This window comes from Schistocerca nitens, chromosome 1, assembly GCF_023898315.1.
Source record: "Schistocerca nitens isolate TAMUIC-IGC-003100 chromosome 1, iqSchNite1.1, whole genome shotgun sequence".
Classification (NCBI taxonomy): Eukaryota; Metazoa; Arthropoda; class Insecta; order Orthoptera; family Acrididae; genus Schistocerca; species Schistocerca nitens.
The window spans coordinates 1,028,200,815-1,028,225,651 of record NC_064614.1 but is presented as its reverse complement, the minus strand read 5'-3'; the positions used below and the strand labels follow the sequence as shown (position 1 = coordinate 1,028,225,651).

Here is a 24,837-nt window from a genome sequence, read left to right as displayed (position 1 = left end):
CTTTTAGAAAAATTGTCAACTTTGCCTTCAATTTGTAAACTATTGTAAAGCAGTAGGGGAATGAAATTTTATATTCCAAGACCTTGTACTAGTACGTTGTTGTTTACAAGGTTTCAGATTTATTCCGCAATTACTTCTGGAGATATAAAAACCAGAACTTCATTTTTTTTTTGAGCAGCTATTTTTTGATTGACATATCCATATGATTAATGTTCAGGAAATCTTTCTTTTATATATAATTATTTCTCTTTGTTTCTTTCAAGAAAATATTGCCAGAGATATGTCTCAAAGCAGCTGAAAATGCATGGCTGCACCATTGGTAGCTACACTTTGGGCTCAAACAAACATATTAAACTGGTAAAATTTCACCGATGTTGGGGAACTTTTTTTGAAATTAGAACACTTGGCATGGAGTGCCCATCTTGCAGTGGATCAAGTGCAATGATGGCTTCATTTTTTCGGTGTTATTCATACCTAGCCAAACACTATCATACACCTTTGTCAGTATATAAACATTGCCACAGGTCTATAGCACTTCAGTCACGAGGGTTCCAGCTAATTCCTTTTTCTTGCATTTCATATGTGTCTGTGCTTTGACTATTTCTGCAACACAGCTAAATAAGTCAAAATGCAACACACATACATAAGTTTTTTAACAGGATTTTTCTGCAACATATATTTTTGAACGTGATTATTCTTTCAGTAGAAACAATTAATGTCAAAGTAATGAATTTGGCTTTCTTTGTTTATTTATTTAATCTTTGAGCATTTCACTAGGCACAAATGTTAATAAATTGTACAAACTGAATGATACGTAATATAATAATAAAGTAAATAGTTAAATAATGTAGATTTGCATACAAACGTTCTTCAAGTGTAGTTAAAATTTTAGATCTTCGTTTGCACAGTGGAATAATTCCTCTGTGGCATAGAAAGCCTCCTTTCTAAGCCAGTTTTGTAGCACATCTCTAAAGGTTTTTAATGAGGTGGTGTGTGCTTCTGGCAGCAGCGCATTGAACAGTTTTACTCCAAGGTATGTGTATATAACTACTGAGCCTTGCTTAATCATGTAAAGAGTTGATCTCAATCTTTACTTTTTGACAAATGATTGGCTTACTCTGTAGCTCTCTTGGTTTTCTTTTGTGTAGACTGTGCACCTTAATATAAATAATGATGGGACCATCATGACACCCAGTCTCCTGACAAGCTGCCTACAAGAAACAACATTTTCGAAAATACCCGCTGTACATCTGAAAGTCCTTTTGTCCCACATTAACACTCGTTTTGCCCCAGTGGAGCTCCCAAAGCAGTATACAGCATGTCATGTGGCTATGAAAAATTCATAACGGGAGCTAAGCATAATGTTTTCACTCATGCATGCTCTAAGCTTATGTAACAATTGTAGGAATCTTGATAATTTAGTGTGTATAGAATGTGTGTAGTGATTCCAACTTAATTTGGAACCCAAGTGTACACCAAGAAGTTTAACCGACATGATCATTGTTGATATTTCATACACTAAAAATTACATTTTCGGTTGAATTTTGATTAACAGTTAATTCATTGACTTTAAACCAGTTTTGAGTAACTCTTACATTGGCTTTGCAGTCTTCGTTTAGATCCTCTATGTCATTTCCAGTTGCAATGAAAGTGGTGTGATCAGTACGCAGAACATACGTCCCAGTAAGGAACCTTAAGACATGCCTCTTGAAATATCTAGGAATCCAGAGCTCATAACATTTTGCTTCCTATTGTCAAGATGCAATTCTAAAATGGTGAGTTCTGTATCTTGATTGCCATGGCACCTCAGTTTATCTATTAGAATCCAATGACTCACAGAGTCAATCAACAACAGATGACTTTGCTTCAAAGGCATTGATGATGAAATCCGATACTCCTTGACAGAGCGTAGGGGAGCGATGCGGAAGACCCGCACCGCCGTACTAGGCAAGGTTCTAGTGGAGGTGGTTTGCCATTGCCTTCTCCGACCGTAATGGTGATGAATGAAGATGATGAAGGCTACAAAACAACACCCAGTCATCTTGAAGCAGGTGAAAATCCCTGACCCCACTGGGAATCGAGCCCAGGATCCTGTGCTCAGGAAGCGAGAACGCTACCGCGAACTGTGGACTCAAAGGCACTAAGTATTGTCAAAACATTTTTGATAGGTTTCAGAGTAGATGATTTTCCTCTGGAGCCATGCTGAGTGTTTGTCAGTGTTCCACTGCATGTGAAATGTTTGTAAACTTATTGGTACAAGAGAAATAGTATGGTAGTTATCAATGCATACTAGCTACTGTTACAACAAACAGGCTGGAAAAGAAGAAATAATAAAAATGCAATAAATCACTACACAGAGTAGTTTTAGTATAATGTCCACTACCTTCTTAAAAGAAAAGAAAAAATGACAAAGGCTTGAAATATCCCATTGAATTCCAAATAGGAGCACTCGTTGTGAATAGATGTCCGATACCCATTTCTCTCAAAAGACACCACTGTATTTAAATAAATAATAAGCTACAAATTAGTAGATAAACTGAAGATGTAACCTAAGACTCAAGAACTTCTTTTCCTAGTGGCAGCTTACCTCTTAGTTTACTAGGTTACATGTAGTTCACAAACCAAAAACACAATTATGCAATGTAATTTTTTAGTATTAATGGATTGGTGACATTAATTTTGTAAGAGTCGTTATCTCTGGGTAGTGTTTAACGTGATTTTTTCCTTGTCCCTGAAGATTTTCCTTCTTGGCAGATATGTGGAATACAATGAATGCACAAACGAATTGTGGTCAGTAATTTAAATTATTGTTTATATTCCACACAGGATTTTCCTTTTCACCTCTTGTTACTCTGGTCATTATTTGTTTTGTAATGGCATACATTTTCTATTTACATCTTTAAATAGTATATTTCCATCCTGGCTTTGGGCTGATGCATCCAATTTCTTCTTCTAGCAGTTTTTTTTCTCTTTCTTGCACCAGTGGCTACTTCTCGCAACAAACACGAAAGAAGTTCTTTTCCTGTAAATATTCTTTGTTCTTAAACACAGAATGTAATGAAGAGCGGTTGTTTGCCTTTCAAACCCACTGACAATGATATACAACAAAAATCAAACAATGGAAAATCCAGGATGGAATGTAACAATATTATGAGTAGGAAAGTTGCCACTCACCTTATACTCAGCATCTTTCATAATACTGATATACAACAAAATATATTCAAGCTCAAATTTCTCCAATTTTACTATCATTTTGTGGGAAATATACCTTTTTGGAATGTAGATTCTCAGATTTTTAACAGCAGATTTCTATGATGCTATTGCCTCTTTGGCAGTATCTGCTATTGGGGCTGAGTGGATGCCCCTACAGTTTAACCAATTGAAATGTTCTGAGTAGTAGATTTCAGCAAATGCCACAATGAAACCCAACTAAAGGACACCCCTGTGCAAGGGCATTTTTGAAAATACAGGGTGAGACAAGAGGAAAGGTACATGCTTTGAGGGATGATAGTATTAGTGATTCTGAACAAAAAAAACTTCATATGGATGTGTGTCCTATTCCGAATAATTTCCGAGATAGAACACATTTAATGTCCCTTTTGTACATTTTTCTTGAATATCATTTTTTTAATCTAGAACTAATGACTTGTACGAAGAGAGCACGAGAATGTTGAAAACCTCGCTTGATGCGCATGTGCTGTAGATTACGTAGCTTTTGTAGGCCAATTTGAGGTAATTTCCCCGACTTGATAGACCGCAAGTGTCCCGTATCAAACTGTTCATCTCAACTTGCTACCTCAAATTGGCCTACAAAACCTACAGTGCATGCGCGTTGAGCGAGTTTTTCAACATTCTTGCGCTTGTTCACATTAGTCCTGGATAAAAAAAAATAATAATTTAATAGGACCTTTTTTTTGAAGGAAATTTAATAAATTTTAATTTTGTACTAAGACATGTTTTCACTGGAGGGTGCGGTTTTAGAGTTATTCAAGAAAAATGTACAAAAGTGATACTAAATGTGTTCTAGCTCGGAAATCATTCGGAATAGGGCATACATCCATATGAAGTTTTTTGCTTAGAATCACTAATATTATCATCCCTCAAAGCATGTACCTTTCTCCTCCTGACTCACCTTGGATGTGCTTATTAAACACAACAATTTAGCAAATTATTTAAATTCAAGAACTGGAAATTCATATTAGATTTGAAGGTAACACTAAAATTAACACAAAACAATTTAAGAATCTGGTCATACAGCAAAAATTTTTCTTGTCACTATATACTGTAGAACAACCAATTTATCAGTAGAAACTTATGTTGAGTCAACTACTTTCGAAGTATGGGCAAGTTAAATGCACACTTTATATGTAATAATTATGCTCTTTAAATCAGATAAAGCCCAATGACTGCATGTAAGCACAATGTAGGTCAGTTAAAATACATGCTAAAACAGACACACCGCAAAAAAATATCATGGGAAAAATGACGTACTCATATTTACAGCAAAAATATTTATTCATAAATAGGTACCCAAAAATTTAACAAGATAATGAGTAACATTTAGTTAAGCCTCGGACACGAGGTACATTTCGGACGGACAAATATGCCGTACATTAGAATGTTTACATAATCTTCCTCCATCTGTATGTGATTCTAACTATTATGTATCAACAAGCAAATCAGATAACAATTCATAAAATATAAAATTTCTGAGAGCTTTGCTAATTTGTTGCTTTGGACTAGATAAATTTGTGTCAGCATCTTCATATCACTTGAATGCCATGATACATATTTAACGACAACACATTAAACACACTCCAAAATACATGTACTGTCGTAAGATCTACGACGCTGAGTAAGTATCGACAGGAAGAGTTGAGACAACAAATAAAATCACAAATATTCATTAATTACAAACAAAGCTAAGGCCTTTTTTATGAATTGACTCCAAAGACAAAGAGCGACAGACCAGAACATACGTAACATACAATGAAGCATACAGTGGAAAACAGTCATAAAATTTCAGTAATTCTTTACAGTCTATTCCATGAAAAACATGCGATGAGACTTCAACTACTTCTGAAGCAAAGTACTGAATCTATAGCTTGAAGAAAATATAAAAAAGCAGTCAATTTTCAATTCTTATACAGCTTTTTGAACTTTCCCAAAGTGTGGTGCAATTCACACAGAACAATTATCCTCTTTTCACTTATTTTTACGCTTATACATCATGAAAGAATCTCCCCCCCACCCCCTTCCTCCAACGAAAAAGTTAAAATACTACCTCTTTGACAGCAATGTGACATGCTAGTGGTAAAGCTCCAGAAAATTTATATAAAATAAACTTTGAATAGATTTTTGTGAAAATACATTTTAATATTAGGCCAAGCTTCTGCACTTCCATCATAACCACTGTGTACCCTAACACATGTTTTATTTACAAAAACTGAATGTCAATGAATTTTCTGGAATTTTCCTAAGGTTCAAACAAATCTGTTTAAAGTGTGCATAGCCCGATACAGTACTGTGGGAATTAACTAGCATGTTATGACTTACATCGCTTCATGACCAGACCAAATATTAACAACAAAGTAGTAGTAGAGTGTGTGTGTGTGTGTGTGTGTGTGTGTGCGCGCGCGCGCGCACGCGATACAATTTTCAATAGTCTCATTGTGGAAGAAATGATTGTCTGGAGCAACAACATACATTTACTGAGTAATTTTATGTCACTCAGTTATAAATTGCTTGAAATACATACAATCTGTATGCAAGCATGTATTATACAATATGGTCCCTCAGTAACTACAGTTTTGTGTGATGCTTGTAGTAACTCATCTTCTACTGGCTTATTAGAATATATAAAGTTTGTATCTGAACAATCCATGCATAAGCAAAGAAGTTAAACATGACAGTTTACACAATTTTACAACAGTGAATAAAAATATTAACGGTACAAAGAAACAACATTCAAATAGTATCAATCACTCTTCAATGGCACTTAACATACAAAGATGAAACAATTACGAAGTAAATATTTTAAGTCTTGTACATTTGAACGGCAGCAAATATTGCACATTAGTGTAGAAACTTCAAACTCTACTATCATTAGTGGCCATAACTTCCATGTCGTCACGGCATCGTGGAATATATAAAGTTACACAGGTATGTTCCCATATATCCTGAGGGTACTTTTCGCCTGTTATCCATGTGTCTGTCTCCAGATCATAACATTCAATAGCTGCTGCAAAAAGAAAGAGAGAAGTTATACCTGGAATACCATAAATATGTATAGAGGACAAGCACACACTGGAAGGAGATTGTCACATATTGTAAGCTACTGGCCACACTTTTTACACACACACACACACACACACACACACACACACACACACACACACACAGAGAGAGAGAGAGAGAGAGAGAGAGAGAGAGAGAGAGAGAGAGAGAGAGAGAGAGAGAGATTCCATTCCTCCTATACAACTACTGAAGGAAACACCCCCCCCCCCCCCCCCCCCCCAGTACGTTTGCATGGCATGCCACACTTTAAAACAAACTTATCCTGCTCCCATTAAACATTATCTGAAGTTAACAACCAACCATTTATCCCTTGGGAACTATACATTCAACATGTTATGATAAAGTGAAGTGAAGACACTAATACTGAAAGGCCAGTAAGAATTTGATAATGTTTAACTGTATTGCTGAAATGGAAAGTAACATGTCTTACCATTTTTGCACAATTTATACAATGTAAAAGAATCTCCAAAATCAAAAGAACATTGTGACAGTTTATTTTCGCTAACTGCATGTGCATGTAAACAGGCAACAACGCAGATTAACTGACCAAATGACACAGCAATGGCATACCAAAACTTTCGTGCACTTAACGATTTCTCTACCAATTTACACTAGCACTCAAAACACAGACCATTATAACTAAAAATAAAAAAGGAGCTGCTTCTGTAACTTAAACGCTACATCAGAAAAACCCTAAGGTATTGCCTACAACAGATACAAAATACATGTAACTTACCTGTAGCACGATCGAACATAGCATCACTGTGAAATCCTCCAATGAAATAAATTTTTGAGCCAACACCGACAATTCCAGCATGGTACCTTGGTGTAGGCACAGTTGTTACCACATCCCATGTGTTAGCACTTACATCATAAACATCAATAGTCTCACACAGAACTCTGTTTCCAGTGTCAGCATCCTCAAACCAACCACCACAAACATAAAGACGCTCCCCAAGAACAAGCATTACATGATCTGCACGTGGTGTCAACATGGGAGCCCGCTGCTGCCACACATCAGTCACGGCATCGTAACAGAGCATTGAGCTCAGAACGAGGTCCCGGTCCAGCCCTCCAGAAATGTACAGTGATCCTCCAGGCATTGCAGCCCCTGCATGCTGGCTACGGTGACCAGGAAGGGGCCGAATTGACTCCCAGCTGTCAGTCTGTGGATCATAACATTCACAGGCACTCACTTCTTCTTCATCATCTGGATCATCTACTTCACTTGCTCCTCCTATGGCATACAGGCGTCCACATACAACATTCAGTGAGAATCGACATCTCTCTCTCTGCATGGGTGCCATTGTTGTCCATTTGTTGTAACGTGGACTATAGCGGAAGCCAAATGGATGAATATTCTCCTATGGTAAAAACAGTTTATTACTGTAATACTCAACTATTTATGACAATAAAAATAATCAATTGTTGATAATATAATGAGAATGGATAGATAAAAAAATCTACTCACAAAGTGACGGCACACACACACGAAACCTTTCCTTCTCATCCTGTTCGTTAAGTCTCCGTTGACCCGGTGTTATGGGTGACTTTTCTGAACTGTACCCCTTTCCTAAACCTCTCCAGTCCTTTTCCTTCAACCCTCTTCATTCCCCTTCAACTCTTCTGCCAGAAGAACGAGCCACTGGCTCCGAAAGCTTACTGAAGTTCGACCCTTGTGTGTGTGTGTGTGTGTGTGTGTGTGTGTGTGTGTGTGTTTCCCTGCCACCGCTTGGCGAGACAGCCACTAAAGACTTGTAAACACAACAAACTAAAGAGAGATCTGCACTTCAATACAAATGAAATTTTGTAAACTACCTCTCGGGACAGTGTGTCTATGACTTTCATTTTAGAGACAGCCACTGGAAAGAATGCTTATTAGCAATGTGAATTGTAAATGTATCACGCGGGTCCCAGATTAATGAAAGTCAATAGATACGACACCACTTTGTAAGATTGCAACTCTAATGGAACTGAACCCAGGCTCTCAGTCTTGAGAAATTCTAACTGCCGAAGCATAGAGGCAACTTATGTTAACCCTCTCAGATATGAATTTTTTCTGGAGGAAGGAAATTTTTTCTTTATTTTGTATTGCTCTATGATGATTTTTTAAAATAATTTTAGATGCAAGATTTATTCAATAATATGTACCTGTTTTCAAAATATACTTTGTACACTTGGCTTCTTTTTATAGACTAAAATAAAAAAAAATAATTAAAAAAAATTTACCTCATCATTCAATAATTCCCATGCAATATAACAATAACATCGTTCATTTATACTGTGAATATAATTAACCAATCACTACCATGTATTCGGGCAGGCACAAGCTACTCCACACTGCTACATTTGACCTAATACTTTAATATAGAAGCTTAACAGTTGGCAGCAGTTGTACATGAGGAAAAGATGGAACATCCACAAATGTGTACATACGGTTTCCACTATGGAAAAATATTTCTATTGCAACTAAAGGACAGTAAAATTTAAATGTACACAATTGTAGCCAGAGAATCTGAAAGGGTTAAAAATGATAAATCTAAATAAAAAATATTTATTTCATGAAATAAGTTACCATTACACGTATTCACCGCTTTAAGTCAATGTTGATGCAGACATAAATGAATACAGTGAAACCTCACTTTTACACTTATCATGGGTGGGGGGAGTGTAAAATGTGGGAAATAATGTTTTAAGCATTGAAAGTTACATATGGGCTCTCACCCTTTTAATTCCGTACTTTATGTATATATACATAATAGGCATGGAAATACCTGCCAGGGACTTATTTATTATCCAATAAAAACTGCAGATGTAACTGGAACTGGGGGGGGGGGGGGGGGAAGTAGAAGCATTTCACTTAATTTCATACATCATAATCTATGTTTTTGGATAGTCTGCACCTGTCATTCATTACGTAAATGATGAAACACTGCACCAGTTACGTTTTCTTTCATGCTTAGCACGACATTTTGAGACTTTATTATTGTTGTCAAATTCAAATATTTATGTAAGTATTTTGTGGGGTATTTGCATGTGTGATGTTCTGCTTTTCTTTTACTGTACTCATCTTTTTGAGGTTATCGGGTATTGTGCCTCCTCAATTATATAGAAAACGACACACAAGCAAACTCTCTCCCTCAATGATTATTCTTGAAACTTGTCTTGGTAAGAATGGAAAAAATAAATAAATGGTTTGTGTTTACACCAAAAGCAAAGGTATCTTTACCTGTTTACCAGTTCCTATCTGCTGAGAACAGCGCCCTGGTGTCAAGAAACTTACCCGTGTAATGTTTGTAAACACTACTTTATGGCCAGTGTTGTTTTATGTCAATTACGACAGTTCTTTTCTCCATGAACATTTTTTTCGTGAAGTGTAAATTGCAGTAAGTTTATAAATATGTTAAGGCAAAATCAGATGAGAATTGACACTGTGAACGTAAGAAATTCGATGGAAATGATAAGATAATTTCATAAATGGTGGAAAAATGTTAATTCCGGGAACATGAAAGTGGGGTTATACAAAATACGGCCTATACTTCAACAGTCATTCTTTCTATGCTCAAACTGGAGTATGGCATCTCCTTAAACCACAAAGTGCGCATTATACTGGAAGTCATTCATCATCAAATGGTTTTAGTATTAATCATATTAGGGAAAGATGTAGTACTTTGTACGATAGAAAAGCATTGTGGTATATGTATACCTTACCTGAAGAGACTGATTAAAGCAACCTCCAACAACATATAGCTCATTGTCTAGCACAGCTGTTCCATAATTACACTGCTCAACATGAGGAATCGAAGTAAGGTGACGCCACTTTGAAACACTTGGAAGAAAATATGTAATCTCATTGGTGATGCCTGCAATACCGAAGCCACCAACCTAAAAAAAAAATATGATGCTGGTCACATTAACAATTCTCAACTGCTACCACATTCATACTCAATAAGGGCACGCCTATAAACAACATATTCATTGTGCCAACAATACATACCATCGCGCACCACAATCCTAAAGAGAAACGAACATGCTTATGCAAGTAACTGTGAGATAATTAAATTCCGCAACTCACCTCACTAACAACAGCAAAATTGCTTTTAAATTATGAAGGTGCACATACATACCAAGGAACATCAGCTTAGTAGTTGTTAAATGGAATGAACATGCTTCATACATCAGTAAAGAAAATTAATAGTCAACAAAACTCACCAACCATTTGACTAATTTTATCTGGGTGCAACTCTTCACTAGCAGGCCTCACCATAGTAAATACCATAATGCACAGTAATTAACTTAATGCATATTTACATTTACACAAACGACCCATCACGATGCAGACCTCAAAAGCCCATATTTTACGTTATTATTTCTATGCAACTCACCATAACAAAGCATCACCCTGGTGTGAAAATACATTACTGAACAAAAAATTAATAAATACATACTATAGCAATGTGGATCCCAGCACAGCAATGAACTGAAAATGCAAACTATTAAAATTGACCATTTACTGTAACATACTTTAAACATATTTCCAGAATTACATACGGATTAAGCAAGCAGATTAAATATGGGTGTTAACAAACGTGCATAAATGCTATGCAAAAATGTGGAGCATAAAGAATTGCAAATGTGGTGAGTGCAATGAACTCACCTTTACAACAGCCAATTCCATTCCCCTGGAGTTAATCAAGGAGGTACTGGAGGGGATAGGTAACTTGAGTGTCCTTGGACGATTCTGTCGGCACGTCTCAGCCAGAACCTGCAATATTTATACATGCATGATTATCACAAATACTTTACATGGTGCGTAAGGGTTCATTTCACTCAAGTTATTACTGCAGTAATGCATAAATTCCAAATCAAACTGAACCAAGCCTAGAGGCAAATACTCTGTGTGTCGTAAGGCAAAAATCTTGGGTGTCAAGCATTCCTAAATGCACACATGCTCCCTTACAAGAAACTTATTTTTATTTCCAAAATATTACAACCAAACGTCCATTTGGTGCCACATACAGTGTGCTTACTGTATGTCATACCAAGAAGTAGGCATGAAATCATCACATTAGCCTGCAAAATCCAAAGCAGATATCTTATATCTTCAGCTTTTGCGAAGAGCCAAAACCTGTCACCATAGGTAATGAGGCACCTTCACACACACACACACACACACACACACACACACACACACACACACACAGACAGACAGAGAGAGAGAGAGAGAGAGAGAGAGAGAGAGAGAGTTTTTTTTTTTTTTATGCAGCAGCAGTAGTTGCTGGGCTGGGGATTTCATCTCACAAGACAGTTGTGCTTCTCTACGAATACCTATTTCGTGGATGGCAATATGAAATTCGGCACACTGATGGATGTTTTGAAGCTTTTACAGCAGCCCCAGTAGGCTTGTCTGAGATTCTATTAAGTGTGTTGTTCCTCTTAATCCATCACATCATCAACTCTTTCCATCATGAAAGAAACTTTGCACCTTTTGGTCAAGTTGTGCCACTATAGAAACAAGCTTTTATTTTTCTTTATTTATGACAGTTGTTAGCTCTATTTAGCTTGCACAAACAGTGATATCATTGATCTCATTTAATTCATCATTTTAAAACCATTTGCTAGGAAGCACTTTCACATCATAGTTCTGAGGTGCAGTTAGGGGCACTAAATGTTACAAAGACTTTGCTTCAAGAACACACCATTTTCTCTAAAATCTAGTAACAGAAAGCTTAGTGATGGAATCAGTGTATTAGGACCATAAACAGCATTGTCATCAGTGCCTGTCTGAATGCTTAAATTGTGATAGGCCTATTAACTTATTTGTGTTATGATGAAATGAGTGTATAATGAAAACCCACAAGTATGCAGAAGTTATGTTAAGCCACAGGCTGAGGTGTAGTTTTAATGGGAGTTATCGAAATAACTTTTGGGTGCCCTTCCTAGTAGTCAGAGTGATCCAGATACGTATCATTGCATTTTTCATACAACACTAGTACCAGCCTAAATTATTGTATAAAAATGGTAATTTACATTTCACTAAAACTTCTGCTATACCAAAACTGTTCAGCTAGCACATCACATAGATCCCTCACATCTGGCTTGCTGTTTAAGAATATCAGCTCTTGAGATGTGTGTACATTTGAGAGTAAATCTTTGTGAGCTGCTATCAAAAGGCTGTCTCGGGGTAAACTCTCGAGTAGAGAAGAGATCGAAAGTGTCTCTTCCAGTTGACATGGTGCCGCTAGCTGTTTCTCTAGTGGACATGGTGCAGCTACAGTGCCATAGATAGCAGCTCACCAAACACAAGCAGTGTTCATATTCCATGAGTGGCTGTCACAGTATAGGGGTGCAAAATGCCGAAAACATGGTTATAAAAAGCAAATAAGGTCTTGTAGAACATAAAATGTTCTGAATATAGAAGGTGTCCCAGGAGAAATGGTTAATACTCAGGGATATGACAGGAACCACCATTCAAGGCAAAAAGAAGTCTTGTAAACATTAATGCATTCCTTAAGAGCTTATTCAGCAAGAGAGAGATGTTTCACAGTAGCAAAGATAGAGCTCATAGCTCTTAAGGTACGCACTTTGGAGCCCACATTCACTAGACTTTTACTTCGAGTGATGGTTCCCAACACATCCCCTGGACCTTAGCAATTCCTCCTTTGTCATTCTGCACAGATAGGATAAAGAAACACATGCATTTGGAAGAATGAGACTTAACAGTTTTCATGTTTGTGAGAAGTTTAGAGGAACTTCACAATTTAAGGAGTCAGGTGCAAGAACTTTATGTTAATAGAAATTGGAAATACTTGTGCTTCACTATTTAACACATCCTGATAATACGAAATTAAATGAAGTCCACTGACATTCTTAACGAATGATTAAAAATGAGAATAGTAAGTTTGGAAACAAAATATTAATAATAGTTTGCCATCTTTTAGGATAGGTCCATATCTCAAAAGCTGAAGAAAAGTCATTTGGACAAGTGAGTCTTTTCTAAACAATTTACTATCCAACAGTCATGTGTCAGTAGTGACAAGACACACTGCACTTAGACTTAAATTATGCCAGAATTTTATTTTTGATGTTTCGTATTTGTGAATTTGAAAAATTATTTGTTCTGTTTCCAACATGGTCTGGTGTGACATGGCATTTGTTGTCACGAATCTATACCACTACTTTCAGAATACTACTGCAATGGATATGTTATTCATCTATGACTGGGAGATTTCAGTATGAGACTGGTTCATGCCCTGGAATATCTGAGGACGTATTAAGTACTGGCGTTTTGGAAGAGAGTACAGGGGATATGACAGTTTCATGACAAGGTTAACAAGCACACACTCCAGTAAATTGAAAGTGAAGAAGGCGACGAAGAACGAGTTTTGGAGAAAGAAATACATGACGAATGCGACAACTGGTGTGCACGTTGCCTGCGAATTATTGCACACTGTGCTCTGATAGTGTTACAAGAAAACAAATACGGAAAGCTATAATTCGAAGGTGACGAGGATGGAGAGTATAACTAGTTACTTAAAACTCACAAATTATGGCATTAACTTATTCGTTCTCCGACTCATGAGTACAATGAAATACGTAAAAGTATTAACCTACCCAAAGGGGAAGAACGTGTCCAATAATGGTTGAAATCCAGTTTTAACGAAACAGTTACCATAATAACTTTCAGATGCCCTTCCTAATGGCGCAAGGCCATCCAGAAGAGTATCACTGCACGTCTGTATAATTTTAATCCCAAGGGACAGTGCAGATTACAGGGCAAATGCTTTACAATGTTAAAACTGCCTGTCCGTATCATTTTTTCCTCCCCCGTAAAAGCAGACGAAACTCATTTTCTAACAGCCTTTATTCAAACCTATTTAAAAAAGCAAAAATATTTTTATATGTTCAGGCTATGGTTTATCCCTTAACTGGTCCTCAATGTCAATGCACAACCGTAAAATTGTTTCTGCTTCTTGTGTTTAAACTATGGTATTAACACTTTGCGTAGTATAACAGCTTTAAATATCATATAATAAAGGTAACTTACATTTCATGAAAATTTCTGCTATCCATATCAAAGCCGTTCAGCTTCCACATCATACTGGTCTAGCACTCCTTGCTCGCTGGTTAAGAATATCCGCTCTCGAAATACACCACTGCGCTGCCTGGGATCTATACGGCATACGCGAAACTAACGCAGTTGCCAAATGTAACTGCCGACGTGGCACCAGACCCTCTCCCTTCAGCCCCACCCACTGACACAGCATAATCCTGTTCGCTCTCGCTCTCTCTCTCTCTCTCTCCAGGGCGATTACTTGTACAGTGTTGCCATGTCTACAGCGATCTCGTCCTCGCACGAACGCGAGTATTGATCACCTACTCCGTAGGGGTAGAACACTTTCCCAACCATACGTGGCACAGCGCTATCGGAATCACTTTAACCAGAATAATCTGTTTCTGATGTCTGACGAATTCTGAAAACGGAAACATGCAGTTTCAGTAAGAAACTGATGCATTCAATGAGTGATCATGTTGTCCAGTGTCCACAATTCATTCCCCGACCACAAAACAGTTAAAAGTTCAGCTGGTCTGCTTAAGGTGAGAAACGGGCTGCCGACAATGTGACAGTATTATAATGGCAAGATGGGTGAAGAAGTTCTGTATGAGATTCTCATGAACAACTAGAGCAGTGAGAACTCCACCCAAAACATTTCTTATTGGTAATATGATAATTATAGTGAAAGTGGAGGCAGGCCTCCTGCCTCAGTCGATACCTCGAGACTTACAAACCACACTGTTTGAGAGATGGGGCTGTATACCTATAGCAACTGCACAGAGCTTGTGCACGAGACAAATTGGTCAGTCAGTCTGCATGAGCCAAAGAAATTCCTGGTTCTGACGATGTGAACCTATCCCTTTGTTTCTGTCATGTGACTGTTCACGGAGGGGAATGCTTGCTGCAGCCTGTTCATATATTCTTCTTATGTCCAGAAATATGACAATATTGTTACCACTGTTGTCAAGGGTTAACTATTGCAATTACTTATAGGTTAAAAGAATGTAGAGAAAGTTGGCAATATTCTAGAACGGGCCGTAAGATTGGTTTGTAAGCAATCCTCTTTGTCAACGACTGCATTTCCCCAGTAGTCTACCAATAAGGCAATGGCTAATACCAGATTTACCCACAACTGAGCCTATGTCATCATTCCATTTCATGTCTCTATAATGTGTACGATCTGGTGGTTTCCAACGATGACTCACTGGTATTATAGTCGTAGGATACGTCATTTTGTAAAGAGTACAATCTTATATTTCTGAAGATTTAAAGCAAGCTTGTTATCTTTGCGTCACTTTTAAACCTTACCTAGATCTGATTATTTGTGCAGTCTCCCTGAGACATCATTATAGATAACTGCAACATCCACAAAAAAGTCTGACATTACTGTTCGTATTGTATTTTATTGATCCAGGCAATCATAGTGTTATACAGTTGTAAAGCTACTTCTGTACTGGTTGATGACTCCATCCAAGATAACATCTTGCATCCTCCCTACCAAAAACTTCTCAGCCTAACACAAATCTCGCTTGATACCCCATGGGATTGTTCTTTTGACACTAAATGTAGATGTGGTACTGGGTGATATTTTAGCACTTGGTGGCACAGCAGCCATTAAACTTCTGGACATTTTCATTGATACTAACTTGGCAACAGCATGCTAAACATGTTCCAAACTTTCGCAGGTTCTGTACCTCTTCAGAAAACTAGAAAGTATCATGCTGGAACAGCACCTATTAACAACATGCTATGCAATGTGCCACAGCAACATCAGCTATGGTCAGTGGCTGTGAGGCAACTCCATAGGCTGCAAGAATGTGCTTTTATTGCAAAAGAAAGCAATCAGGATAATTACTTAAAAAACAGACTGTCCACTGCAAATCAGCATCCTGTCTGATCACCTGCATCCATTCGTATTTATTGTGAATTCCGATGGACTTGGGCAATTCCAGCAGGACAATGCAACACTCCACATATCCAGAATTGCTACAGACTGGCTGCATGAACATTCTTCTGAGTTTAAACACTTCCACTGGCCACCAAACTCCCCAGACATGAACATTATTGATCATATCTGGGATGCTTGCACTGTACTGAGCTCCATCCCTTGTACTCTTATGGATTTATGGACAGCCCTGCAGGATTCATTGTGTTATTTCCCTCCGGCACTAATTCAGACATTAGTTGAGTCCATGCCACATTATGTTGTGGCACTTCTGCGTGATCGCGGGGGCCCTACACGATATTAGGCAGGTATACCAGCTCAGTTCCACAAGTTGTGCTCTAAGAAGTGTCTATTAGTGGTGCCTTACAGGCAAAAGTGTTGATATATTTTCCCTATTTTTCACTACCTGTTGTTTCCTGGAAATATCTTGTATCTCTATGTACAATCTCTACAAACCACTGTGAACCGCATTTCAGTGGGTACTTAACGTATTACCACATGTTATGTTTTCTTCTCAGTTCAAATGTGTTTTGACTGCAGGGAACATGTCTAATTAAATACCTCCATGCTTGTTGTAATTGATATAATTTTGTCTTCATCATCTTTATTGGAGTGATATGCAGTGGACTTCAGAATATCTTTAGATTCTTCATTTTTCTGGTTTTTGAAAACTTCAAAAATAATCTTTTGTGTGACAATTGGTATCTTCCTTCAGATGTTTGTTAGTTCACATTTTTCAGCAGTTCTATGATGCTCTTCTTTGGGTCAAATAAAACTGATCATTCACATACATTCAGTGACCTCCTTTACATCTCTTTGTTAAGGGTCCTGCACATCTGAGCAATATTCTAAGATGGTATTCACGTGTGATTTGTAAGCAGACCTTGCCAATTAACCACAGTTTGCCACCTATCTTTGCTACTATTGAGCCTTTGTGACTATTCGATTCCACATATTTCCAAACTGTTACGATCAGGTATTTGTATGAGTTGACCAGTTCTAATTGTGATTTGCTGATATGGCAGTCCCGAGTACCTCATTTTACATTTAAAGCAAGTTGTCAGTCTCTGCACCCCTTTGCAACCTTACCAAAATCTGACTGAATATTTGTGCAGGTTTTTTCAGATAGTACTTCATTATAGATAACTGCACCATTTGGAAACAGTGTAGTGTTGCTACTGTCTTCCAGGTCATAATATACAAAATGAAAAGCAAGGGCCCCGAAATATTTTCCTGGGGCACACCTGTAGTTATTTCTGCTTTTTTCAATGACTCTCAGCCTAAGATAATATGCTATGTCTTGCAAATCAAGAAATCTGCAACCCAACCACAAATTTTATTTGTTAACCCACACAATCACACTTTTGTTGACAAATTGTGGTGTGGTACCAAGTCAGACGCTTTTCTGAGGTCGCGAAATACTGCATTCACCTGATTTCCTTGATCCACAGCTTTCGTGGTTTCATGTGAGACAAGTGCAATTTGGGTTTCGCAGAACCAATTCTGTTTCAGATGCCTCATTATGTTCGACATGCCTCCTTATGATTGAGCTGAAAATATGTTTTACAATTCTAGAACAGATAGACATCAGTGAGACTGGAGAGTAGTTTTGTCGATCTCTTCTGTTACCCTTCTTGTAGACAGGTGTGACTTGTGTTTTTTCCTATCTCTGGGCACAAGTTTTTACTGAAGAGACCTACAGCACAAGAAGATCAATATACGACGTAACTCAGCTGCATTGGTTTCTGGAGCTTTGTTTAATTTTTATGGTTGTAGTTGCTCCTCAATATCACTCACAGTAATATCTACATCATTTATCTTCATGGTGGTTAAGTAAACTCCAGGTAAGTACACCTCCGCCTTTCTTAGTAAAGGGAAATTTGAAAACAGAGTACAGTATGTATACTTTTGCTTTGCTACCTTCAACTTCAGTTCCTGTGCCACCTACGAGTGTGAATCTTTTACAAGTGAAGAAGACAAGCAATCACACACACACACACACACACACACACACACACACACAGAGAGAGAGAGAGAGAGAGAGAGAGAGAGAGAGAGAGAGAGACTTTCTCCCCCCCCCCCCCACACACACACACACACACACACAGAGAGAGAGAGAGAGAGAGACTTGCTCTCCCCCCACCATCAGGTGTCTCCTCTCTCTTCCAATCTCTCTCTCTCTCTCTCTCTCTCTCTCTCTCTCTCTCTCTGCCACTCTCTTCCAGCACAATTAAGTGCGAAAGTGTTAAACTTCAGTTACACGATAAATTAGTCTAATCTATAAGCCTTAAATTCAACTGAATACCTAGGTATTACAATTACGAACAACTTAAATTGGAAGGAACACATAGAAAATGTTGTGGGGAAGGCTAACCAAAGACTGCGTTTTATTGGCAGGACACTTAGAAAATGTAACAGACCTACTAAAGAGACTGCCTACACTACGCTTGTCCATCCTCTTTTTAGAATACTGCTGCGCTGTGTGGAATCCTTACCAGATAGGACTGACGGAGTACATCAAAAAATTTCAAAGAAAGGCAGCACATTTTGTATTATCGCGAAATATGGGGGAGAGTGTCACAGAAATGATACAGGATTTGGTCTGGAAATCATTAAAAGAAAGGCATTTTTTGTTGCGACGGAATCTCACTAAATTCGAATCACCAACTTTCTCCTCTGAATGCAAAAATATTTTGTTGACACCGACCTATGTAGGGAGGAATGATCACCACGATAAAATAAGGGAAATCAGAGCTTGTACAGAAAGATATAGGTGTTCATTGTTTCTGCGTGCTATACAAGACTGGAATAATAGAGAATTGTGAAGGTGATTCGATGAACCCTCTGCCAGGCACTTTAATGTGATTTGCAGAGTATCCATGCAGATGTAGAAATGTTTGCATGCTGGAGTATTTGGTGAGGAAGGCGAAAGTGGGAGCTGAGGCAGCTGATTCTCTACTTTCCAGAAAGTCTTTTAAAGAGGAACATATTCACCTTTTCTGTGCTCTGATAGAAGCATTTTTCAGCTTGTTCCTTTTTTCCCTGCTGCAGCAAGGAGTGCTGCTTATATAAAACAAATTGTGTAGGTCAATGAAATCTTGACACTCTATTTATGTACCTGAACATGTTTATATACTTTCACACATATGAACACACATGAACAACAAATAAGTGTGCACAATATAAGGTTAACACAAAATTGTTTCGTTTACTTTTTTTACTGAATAGGTTTCCCAACAATTGCAGTTCATCGAAAATGCCCGGCTTATTATTTGTATCTTAAAACAATAGAAGTTTTAATATTTCACTGAGTTTGCAGTCTTTCCCATAAATTTGGCAGCCATTTTAAGTTCTTTTCAGTCATGTTGCGATCCTTTCAGCTCATTTTTTTGTCACTGGAGTACCACTTTTGGCATATTCGTATATGCATGAAGTGTCCATTGGACAGAGTGAGCACATCATAAAATTTTTATTGGTCAAAAAATGCTGACAAAAAACAGGGTTTAGTGACCTCAACACTGCTGCGGTGACCCTAGAAGCCTTTCCATTTGTCCATTATGTCAGTTAAAACTACATTTATGCCTAAGACCAGATATTACGTGCATATTTTATGTACATAAGTATGGTTAATTTGAACCTCTAGACCTTGGTGACAGATAATGTCGAAAAATTTTTTAAAGATCCCGAGAATATCTTCTTATGACTGTATGGTACAAATTTCAATGATCTGCCATAATAGAAGTGGCCTTTCCCATAATTGGCACTTTTTGTACCCAAAAATTATGGATTTTCAGAATTGTCTCAGGAACTGTTGATGGACAATCAGTGCTTTTATAAACTGCCTAAGGTTCACCCTAGACCATCCCTAATGTGAAAGAACCACCCAATTTGCTAAATTTCCCTGGGCTGGAGAAAGTATGTAATGTTTAAATTTTGATCTGTACTGTAGAATAGTACTACATTTATACTCCACAAGCCACCCAACGGTGTGTGGCAGAGTATGACCATTCTTCTGACAGGTACACAAATGGTCACTACGCCAAGGGCTATCTGAAACATTTGACCCCTTCTCTCTACCCAATACAACCCGAGATATGACCCTCTGGGGAGGGGAGGGGAGGGGAGGGGAGAGGGGGAGGGGGAAGAGAGAGAGAGAGAGAGAGAGAGAGAGAGAGAGAGAGAGAGAGAGAGAGAGAGATTAACAGCAATCCCATATGGAGTAAGACTCATGTATGCGACCAGTTCAAGAAGACCAATGGGAAATTTATAGTTTGCAAATGGTTGTCAATTTTGTTGATTCTGTGTAAGTAAAAGTTAATACCTACTTGAATTACACTGTTTGATATAAAAACCTATGTCATCCAAATGGTGACCATTCATTTTAATAGGACTTTTGTCTCCCTGCCAGAAATTACTCTTATCTCAGGTCAACAGGCATTGCTCAATCAAACCTACCTATTCTTTAATGGTAGCTTTAATCTCCATTAAACTTTGGGGTTTGTTAACACAGACACAGTTTTTGAAATATGCTACACTGATACATCACAAGCAGACAAGTCTGGTGGTCTTGGCAGCCACAACTTGTCACCAGAATGATAGATGAGACATTAAGGAAAAATTTTCCTTACAGTGTTATGGATGCACCTGCAGTGTATGATGTCGCATCACTAAATTTAAAATGAACATTTCTCACATTTATCTTTGTCCACTATTCTAGCAGAAAGAATATATTCAGTATGATGTATATAACATTCGAACTCCATGTCAATGTCATGCAACAGTCCTCAAAATAATAACACTTGAAACTTCCTGGCAGATTAAAACTGTATGCTGGACCGAGACTCAAACTCAGGGCCTTTGCCTTTCTTGGGCAAGTGCTCTATCAACTGAGATATCCAAGCAAGACTCACAACCCGTCCTCACAGCTTTAATTCTGCCAGTACCTTGTCTCCTACCTTCCAAACTTCGAGTCTTTGCCCGGCACACAGTTTTACTCTGCCAGGAAGTTTCATATCAGTGCATACACCACTGCAGAGTGAGAATCTCATTCTGAAACTAACACCTGATTGCACCAACAGCAGTTACAGCATATCACACTGTCAGACAGGCAGAGTGAAGAGTTTTTTCATGACCCACACAACATTCCATTGGGGTCATTCCATGAATTCTAAATCCAAATGTAACACATTCCTCACTGAGTAATGGTTCATCTGTAGACTGTGTGCATGTTGATGTGTGGATCTAACTCCTGATAGTGACCTCTCTCACAACCACAATGTTTTCAGGTGTCCTTACTGGCAGCTTCTTAAGAATGTTTCTTATTATGAAAGCTGTAAACTGTCATAGGTCACACTACAACTTGGACCTGTGCGATTAAAAGAAGCAAGAAATATCCACCACATTGCAACAACTGATGATAGCTGAAGTAGAGAGAATGTAAAATGCAGAAAAGTGTTTTTGAAAAATAGAAATTTATGAACACATACTATAAATTTGTGTTATGGGGTCTTCCATGAAGGCACAGTGTGATGTACAGGGCCAGACATTTTTAAATTGGGTAGTATACCACTGTCAGCAGTGGAAGGGAAATTACATTTTATTCACTTTGGGATAGTATCAGAAGATACAAAATATGTTAAATTTTCACAATAGATTAGAGAGATGGTGAAAATTTAACATATTTCATGACTTTTGATACTAGTTTTGCATCTGAAAGTTACTGAAGTGCATTCAATGGCCACCTTATCTCATAGCATTTTACATGCAAATTGTGAAGATATTTATGTGAAGAAGCTGCCCTCTATAAATCCATTGTTCCATTGCTACTGAAATGTTGGACAATCCCAAAGTGAGTTACTTGTACATTGTTTCCCTTCCATGACAGAGAATGGTGGACTAGCCTACCTGAAAACCTCTGCACCTGTATGTCACCCTCTTACCTTCAGTAAAGACCTCCTTACACACATTTATGTTTGGTGCTTATGAAATTCTAATTTTTCAAAAACACTTTTCTGTGTTTTATATCCTCTGTACTTCAGTCATAATCAGTTACTCTGCTGCCCAAAACAGCAAAACTCAAATTATTTTTATAGTCCAGTCAATGAAGGAAAATTAAGATACAAAACTAGTGTAGCTGAAAATTTTTATACAATGGTAGAAAGGAGTGTCACAGCATACTAAAAATACCCGCTGCTGAGATGTGCACTTGGGGTGGGGATTTAAAGGTCACTTTTGTGCATTTTTCTTGAATAACTCAAAAACTGCGGCTTCTAGCAAAAATGTTTCCGAATACAAAATTAAACTGGATTAAATTTCTTACGAAAATGGTCCTATTCATTTTTTCTTTAACGCTAATAGTTTCCATAGCAGGTGCAGGAAAAATCACAGATTATTAAATACAGTTTGCTACTGGTATAAAATTACTGTTCGCTGTTAAATGAAGTGGGCTAAGAACGAATTGAAATGTGTGTATCACATAAAAGTGCTGCAGGGATGAAATAAGTCACTAATAATAGTAACACATGGAATACATACAGACAGATTCTACCTTAATCTCTGCACACTGTTCTACACTTTTAGAAGAAAAAGTGATTCTTAGTGATCCTGTATGGCATTCTTCTTATAAAGGCAACTTCTCCCATTCATAAGTATTGCCTGCTTTTCAGTTTACAGGCAGATTAAACCTTCTCACTGTTTCCTGTCCAGTTCTCTTACGTAAGCAGACAAAATAACTTCCCTCAGCTCATGCACGTAGTGAAGTTATTTTCAGTTTATTGAATGAGTGCATATTTGCAGTTGTTAAATGAGCTCTTTGTTATAAATAATAGCTGATGCATGTTTAATTTGTAAGTGTGGTGGAAAAGGAACTGGATTGGTAAATGTGGCACCTTGCAGCTGTCTATTGACGATGCTGTGCTAGAAAGCCATGTAACTGTTTTGTGGTCACATGGTGGTGAATTAATAAATGCTCAGAAAGTTACTGCACTCCTCTTACCATTAATTTTGTAACTGCTAGACTGCATAAACTTCTTCCATCCAGGTGCTGCTGGCTCTTGTATAGTGGGCTGCACTGAGTGGAGCCACATATCACAAATCTGCAGTATATCTTCCAAGGTGGGTGTGAATACGTCTGAAGGAATGGGACTGATTATATTTATGTCTGGAACAGTAATCTGCTGTAATGTATTGCTTGACTTCTGCTGAAATATTTGAAGTTCTGTAACACTTAGGTGACCTTCTTGTATTCAGGAGGAGGCAATTTTAGCCTCTGTGTCTCTTTAGATGTTTAGAGAGCTGCATACATCTGATGCTCCTCACACTGAGGAAAGTATTTCAGCCAGGTGATAGTGGAGGCAACAAAATCGATGTTGTCGAATACATATTGACAGCATGTTACACTTGGGACAGAGTCCTCAGTGTGGTTGACAGTAAGTACTCGTTTGTTAAACTGAAAATAATTCCACCATATGAATACAAGCACAGTGAAGTTATTTTGTCTGCGCGCATAGCAGAACGGGACAGAAAATGCTGGGGTGGTATAGTCTACCTGGAAAATGAAAAGTGAGCAGTCCTCATGATGGAAGTTGCCTTTCCCAGAAGATTGCTGCAGCTGCTGTAAAGGATGATGAAGAATTAGTTTCCCCTATAGCAGAGTAGAACAGTGTGCAGAAATGTATGTAGCATCTGTCTGTATGTGTTTATAGCATTGATATTATTAATAACTCACATCTGCATTCCATGCAGTGTTAAAGCACTTTGTGGAAAATGAACACTCCTCTGGTAGTGCCTGCAGACTAAGTCACCAGTGATTCATAGGGTGTGCTGCAGAGGGTCGGTATAGGTTTGTGAAACACCCTGTGCATGCTTCTTGTGACATAGTGAGGTAGATAAAGTCATGAATTACTCGCTCACTCTTCAGTTTGCAGTACTATGATGGAGTGAAGTGCCTGAACTCAATTCGGTGGCTCATCTTCCCTCAGACTTCTTAATTCCATTACTGCCTTTCCACCCTGTTACGCCCCTTGAATGCAATTTTTGTCTCAATACGGCTCTATTGCACTTACATATTTATTGTAACTCCACTTTACTTAACAGTTAATAGTAATTTTTTAACAGTTGCACACTATTCTTAGCAATCTGCAATTATTCTATCCCCTGCAACATGGAAACTATTGATTTTTTTAAAAAAATGTTATTTTAAAAAAGTTCTCATGTCCAGCTGGCAGGTATTTTTAGTACATTATTCAAAACACTCCATTCTACCGCTGTACAAAAATTTTTTGACTGCACAATTTTTCCCCCTATTCGACCTTTTTTAGGCTTCACCGACTGGGCTATTAGTCTCCCATTTTCCAATTCTATCAGTATTACCTGATTTAATAAACCTCATTTCACCCTTGTTTTCCTTTTGTTGATATTCTTTTTAGAACCTATTTTTCAGTATACTGTCCATTCTGTTCAAATGCTGTATCACATGCTTTGGTGTCTCTGACAACTACAATATCATCAAAAACCTCGAAGTTTTTATTTCTTTTCCCTG

At 37.8% G+C, this 24,837-nt stretch overlaps 1 protein-coding gene across 5 annotated transcripts in view; it reads right to left on the bottom strand.

Annotated features, from left to right (window-relative positions):
- Positions 1–4,496: 4,496 nt before the first annotated feature.
- Positions 4,497–24,837, bottom strand: part of LOC126196656 (kelch-like protein 26) — a 347,281-nt gene continuing 326,940 nt past the window's right edge. For 4 of the 5 annotated variants that reach the window (XM_049934583.1, XM_049934581.1, XM_049934585.1 and 1 more), the window contains 4 exons: positions 10,955–11,062; positions 10,009–10,182; positions 7,034–7,661; positions 4,497–6,241 (listed from right to left, as the gene is read on the bottom strand). In XM_049934583.1, the coding sequence (XP_049790540.1) occupies positions 6,090–6,241; positions 7,034–7,661; positions 10,009–10,182; positions 10,955–11,062 (1,062 nt within the window). In that variant the 3' untranslated portion in view covers positions 4,497–6,089. The remainder of the gene's footprint in view (positions 6,242–7,033; positions 7,662–10,008; positions 10,183–10,954; positions 11,063–24,837) is intronic. The other variant, XM_049934584.1, reaches the window with a different exon arrangement.